General features: G+C 40.9%; 1 protein-coding gene across 1 annotated transcript; it reads right to left on the reverse strand.

Moving 5' to 3' along the window:
- Positions 1-4,324: 4,324 nt before the first annotated feature.
- Positions 4,325-5,471, reverse strand: LOC27208253. The gene has a single exon (XM_039295564.2). It carries the CDS (start codon positions 5,383-5,385, stop codon positions 5,149-5,151), a length of 237 nt encoding a protein of 78 aa, XP_039151498.1. The 5' UTR covers positions 5,386-5,471; the 3' UTR covers positions 4,325-5,148.
- Positions 5,472-5,823: the final 352 nt, after the last annotated feature.

The following is a 5,823-nucleotide window of genomic DNA, read 5'->3' on the forward strand; positions in this document are numbered from 1 at the left end:
TTGCCGGCAGCAACTAACTAGATTTGCCAAATGCATTAAGCGTGAGCAAAAACAGGAAAAATATATTTAACTCTGGCCAAAAGCGCACAAGGTGGTTCTTTTGAAGGTGCATATGGGGATGTTAAAACAGGGGAATTTCAAATGTAATTGCATTCTAAAAAGGACAAGATAAAAGCATTTCGCTTGAATTATTCCCCTAATTAATCGAGTTGTTGCAAACGGAATATGAGTATTTTATATTCCGTCTGAATAGTTTTCAAAATTAATCAATCACCCATTTTATGCCAACTTTTTCTTTTGTCAGTGCCTTGTGTAGAGAAGTCCTATTAAATGGCATAATGTCATCTGTCTGCCGTGTACTCCTGCATTTACGTTTTTTGTTTGTTTTTTTTTTTTGCTGCCATTTCCAAAGCTGAACAATTCAATTAAATACTCTGCGAAATTATATTTCCATTGCACGCCGCGAGAAGTTTTGTTGAATATTGCCAGTGACAGTGGCAGTTGGCAACTAAAATAGAACTAATTCCATATGCCTTGTAGCCAATTGCCAAAGAGACAGAGTGGAGCAGGAGAGGATTGCGGGAACAATGGAGCTGTGGAGCTGTGGAGGTCCTGGCAAACAGCTGCCCAACTTATGACATGAAAATAATGTGGGCGAAACAATGAATTATGCACTTGGAAATAAGTTTGGAGCAGCGGCAGCGGCTAAATTGGGACGCGCGACGATGCGGTGTGGCCAACAAAACCAGTTGGCAAATCACTCATAAATGGCCCGAAAGCGGGGGCTCATGGCTGGTCATGGTTGCAGCTTGCCGCTTGCTGCTTGCTGCAACTTGCGACTTGCAACCATGGGCTGCACCGAAAACTGGGCAAACTTTTCGGGCTGGCAAATGTGTGGCAGACAAGGGCACCAACAATATTCGGTTCCATAAAATGTTGCCAAATGCAAAATGCGTGCATGGGGCTCATAATAATTCATAAGCAACATTTTGCGATGGCATAGGAGCTTTTCCGCTCACCCCTGCATTCTGTTCACTTGCCACTACGCGAATTTGCTTGCGTGTGTGTGTGTGGCGCGTTATATTGCACAATAAACGCGTTAAGTTGAAAGTAATGCATCAACGTTTTGTGCGCGCCCCAAAAATGCAGCCGGAAATAACACTAGCCTGCATAAACGATTCTACAAAGCAAAGAAGATTTTTTTTAACAAATTTCCTGGGAATATCAAAGGAACTTAAAATAGTACATCTCTTTCAAGAAGTTGTTTTAAATTTAATACAGAACATTTAGTCACTTTTCCAGCTGTGTAGTCTAGTGTCGTGGCAAGAACACCAGCCACACGCGCAGCGGCAACAATGCGGAGTATGTGCTTCCATATGTTGCCATCAGACAGACTGACAAGGATGGAGTGAACATAGGCAACTGGATGAGGGCACCAAAGCTTTTGAAAGATGAAGGAGCAAATGAGGTTGCAACAGCAAACGTGGAAACTGAAGCCAAATGCAGCCAGGGAAAATGAAGTGAAGTGCGAGGCGAGGCAAGGCGATGCAGACATGAATATGTTTGCCAGGCAGCGACTTTAAGGAGTTGCCACCGATCTGCGGATTAAGTAGTGAAAGGTGCTTCAGAAATGAGAAAGTCGAGCTGCAGGCGATTGGATAGACACATCTGAAATGCTTAATGGGATTTTAAGTAGGGCAAGTGCGAAAATGAAGGTATTAAATGTATATTTTGTTGAAGTACCACATTTAACATTTAATACTTATTGCAAAAGTTTTAATCTGACACGTTATTGACATCTTGCATTTTGGTTGATAAGCAATTAACGATTTTCCCCCAATTAAATTAATTCATTCATTTATTGTTTTCCTTAGCGATTGTATTCAGCAAAGGGTGTTTGTGTATTTGTATTTACATAATTTATTTTCGCATTCAGCTCATCATGGTTTATTGTTCGTTGAAGAATTCTGTAACATATTTTGTACAGAAAAGTTACATTAAGTTTTTAATAATATTAAAGATATTATAGTGCATTGTAACGAAAATTTTACTTCTTTTTGCAAAACAATTGTGCCCTCAATAAAATTGTTCTATTGCTTTCCAACTCAATTTAGTGACTGTTTCGGTAATTTTCAAACTTCACTTGAAACACTAGCAATAATATTTTGGCCGGCAACATGAAAGTAAAATTATAATTAATATATCCATCATTAAGCTCCCGCTGACGCTGCAGTGACTTTTCCCGCTGGTTTTTCCTCTGTTCTTTATTTTCCTTACTGGCAGTCCACTGGTGTCGCGAACAGGCAGTGCCACGCCCCCCTGCAGTGTTAATAAAATGCGTGAAATTTCCATAGCCAGCTTGGGGGCGTTTATGCATCAGATGTGTTATGAATTTCAATGCAGAGCCAGGAAAAAATATAGACCGAGTTCGAACTGAAAAATTGCACTAAAAAGAAAAAACATAAAACAGCGAGTAACTGTGGCTTACTGGCACTGAGTGCGTTTCTGGGTTTTCCTTTTGTTGTGGAGTGAAAGTCGTTCTCTACTTTTCGGGGGCAAGCGAAGTCCTTTACGCTGTCGCTGACATTTCACATTACGTAAACGTATTTATGCAAATGTGCTGCGAGTCCTGTTTGCTACGTGTTTGAGTCCTGCCACTCCTTTCTCCGTGCTCCTTGCTCCTTACTCCTCTATCGCCTTCTTTCGCTGAGCTTCGGGTTGAGCTCGGTTTGGTCGGTTTTTTGTCGATGCGCCATATTTGCATGCATTTTAAATGACTCGGATATCAATTTTGACATATCACTTGACAGCTTAAAAAGGTTTATGTATTTATACAAACGAACTCGCCAACCTGACAGACCGCTATTTGGCTCTCGCTCTTGTACATGAGTGCGGGAATTTTATCATAATAAAAAAGGCGGATTTTAAATTTATTGCTTCATTAAAACTTAATACCCAACGGCATGAGTGTGCGTATTCGTTTTATTCATGTATCAGGTGAAATATTCAGGAACCGACTTACTTTTTGTTCCTCGTTTTTTGTTACTTTCTCGCCGGTTAAACAGTGTTTTGGGTTCTGTGTTTCAAGGCACCTTTAAAACATTTGAAAGTCATCCAGCATAAGTGGCAATATTTTATTGTTAGCGCCAGCGTTTTGGCCATTTGTTTAGGTGTTGCAAAATTAATACATATGTTATTTAAATTTTTTGTTGCCCGGCAAATATATTGAATAAAATTGCCCCCAAAATGTGCATGTAAAATGCATGTTACGCATTCATGTTATTAAAATGTAAACAATTTTAGCCCAAAAAATGTGAATGCCAGCCAGAATTCGTTGATTTGGCCTGCATTATTAATGCTTTAAAGGAGCCACTTTAAAGTGGCATAGAATTCAAGTTGTTGGCTAAGGGCAAAGTTAATCATAATGCTAGACTGGCGACGGGGATGGTGCGGTCAATCCATTAGTTTCGCCCACAAACTCAAGTCGGGAAGTCAGAGTAAATAATTAAATTTGCTGCGTAAATAAAACTTGGAGGGGCCGCCAAAATGGCCAAAAATGTACGAGCCAGAAGCTCGAGGAACGAGCCACTTGAACAGCTTGTCTACAATGTCAAAGGCAGGCCATCGGCCTTCTCTCATCCGACCTTCTCTACTCACTCTTAGCCCACTCCCCCATTCACCCCCTTTTGGCTGTCAGTTACTCCGATTGTGGAGCTGCTTTCATTTGGCATTCAGTGAAATTGCTTTTATTAGCGTATAAATCAACAGTGCAAAAATTGTAGCATACTATCCGGCATGCCGGCGTTTAAATTAAATTTATGCGCCATTTCGACTTGTTTACAAGTTGTTTGGCCAGAACACCAGGGCCGAAGACAATAGCTGGCTAGAAAATGGAGAAACAAGAGGCAATCGTCGTGTGCCGATTCACACTTGAAAAGTGCATGAAAGGACGAGCTTAACGACTGTTCCAACGACCGAGGGTCCCGATACTCGCGCCGTTGCCCATTATTATGCCCCGAACATAATAATAAAACTATAAATTAAATTAACTCATAAAAATTCCGTGTGCATAAGAAGGCAAAGACCCTGCCACCACCACCGTCGAGCGTCCGAAAGCCGAATAATAACTTCGTTTTTGTTGCAGTCCGCCCAAGAAACCAAAGTGGGTGGCCATTGGGGGCGGCCATCTATCTATCTGTCTATCCGGGGCGATGTCAGTCTCAGGCTGCTGCGTTGTCCAAAAACTGCCCGCCAGAGACTGTTCGCCACTCTGTTCCCTCAACCTGCCCTCTGACCTCTTCCGCACTGAAAGAAATAATGCATATCATGTGTAAGGGAAGTATATTTATAAATAAATTGCAGCCTTTCTTCAATATTTTTAGTGATTTGTTATTCAAAAAGTGAAATAATTAGACCAGAGATTAATATCTTAGTCTGATACTAACATTCTGGTATAATTATTCCACACTTCCAAACAATTCTGTTCAAATTTCAGGATATATAATTTGCCAACAACTTTTTTGGTCAGTGATGTCTAACATTTTTCCACTTGCCCATTCTGCACTCGGTCTTGCTCGCATTTTATGGGGCATACATATAGGCGCTTTGGCTTGTAAGTAGCATGTAAGTCGGATGATTTAAATTCTTGTGAGCACACCGAAAGCGAACGATGCTGGTGGATGCCTTTTCGGTGCGATATATAAAGCGTCAGCGCGCATATTTGATTTGATTTCATTGCCAGAACTGAGACTGGAACTGCCCAGTAGGCCATTCCATTGAAGAGGACGCGACGTGCCTGTAAATATTTATTAATGCTGGGGAAGTTACCATTCGGTTCGGATTCGCAGCATTCAATGCGATGATGATTCTTCAGCGGCTTTGATTTTTATTGAGCTGAGTTTGAAAATGATTGTGTGTGGTAGCCGGCCAACGAGATTTTATTTCAAATTTTAATCATCTCAATGGGGTAGCAAACAATGGAAATTGATTTTACTTCCATCTATTGTTTATGTTCGCTTTTGATTTGAAAATGGTCTTATTTACTGTGAAACAGTTTTGGAAATCAAATGGGCAGTAATTTTATCAATACTTATCTGGTAATTTCTCATTAAAATTACGATAATTTTCATTACATAACTTAGGCTTTAGCTACTTTAAGCTCTTCTGAATCCTTTTCTTAGTTGGGCTTTCAGACAATGCTTTCTCCAGATTTTCAATAATTAAATACTTAATACGATTTCTCAAATGAAGTTGTATCAATTCATATTGCCTTCGCTTGAAGACTTTCTTCGACTTGGCAACGCGTTTCTTGATCCGAATGATTTTCACATGTTTCTTCGGTCTATCCTTGCTAATAAAGCCGATTTCGCGCCATGGATTGTTCATTGCTTAATAGGCTTAAAACTTGAATTTTGTAACAATGCCAGAACTAAATTCAATATTGATTGCTAAATCAAAACCGAATGTAATAAACTTCAGTTAGGGCCCAAACAAAGCGCCCGGTCCAACAATAACAACAATGAACGCATTCAGCTGCGGAGCAAGAGGCTGTGATGATGACGTTTAAAGCAATTACAAGGGAAACCAAGCCAAAGTCCACGCCCACTGCCGCGCCCGCCGAACAACAATGTGCATACAAATGCAAATTGCGCCCTGGCATACGTTGCGTATACGTAACGCCAAATGCCAGCGGCAAGAGAGCGCCAACAACAATGCATTTTCGCATTGCGTGAACAAAATAGTTTTGTGTTGCGGTTGTTTTTAGTGGCTCCGCGGGTGCAAGCGGGCTTTCTGTGGGCGGTTAACGGGCATGGCAAGCCAGCG

The sequence above is a fragment of the Drosophila simulans genome, chromosome 3R (genome assembly GCF_016746395.2).
Source record: "Drosophila simulans strain w501 chromosome 3R, Prin_Dsim_3.1, whole genome shotgun sequence".
Taxonomy (NCBI): domain Eukaryota; kingdom Metazoa; phylum Arthropoda; class Insecta; order Diptera; family Drosophilidae; genus Drosophila; species Drosophila simulans.

Bases quoted from the DNA above. Each gene is read 5' to 3' on its own strand.
- LOC27208253 (XM_039295564.2), bottom strand. From the start codon at position 5,385: ATGAACAATCCATGGCGCGAAATCGGCTTTATTAGCAAGGATAGACCG.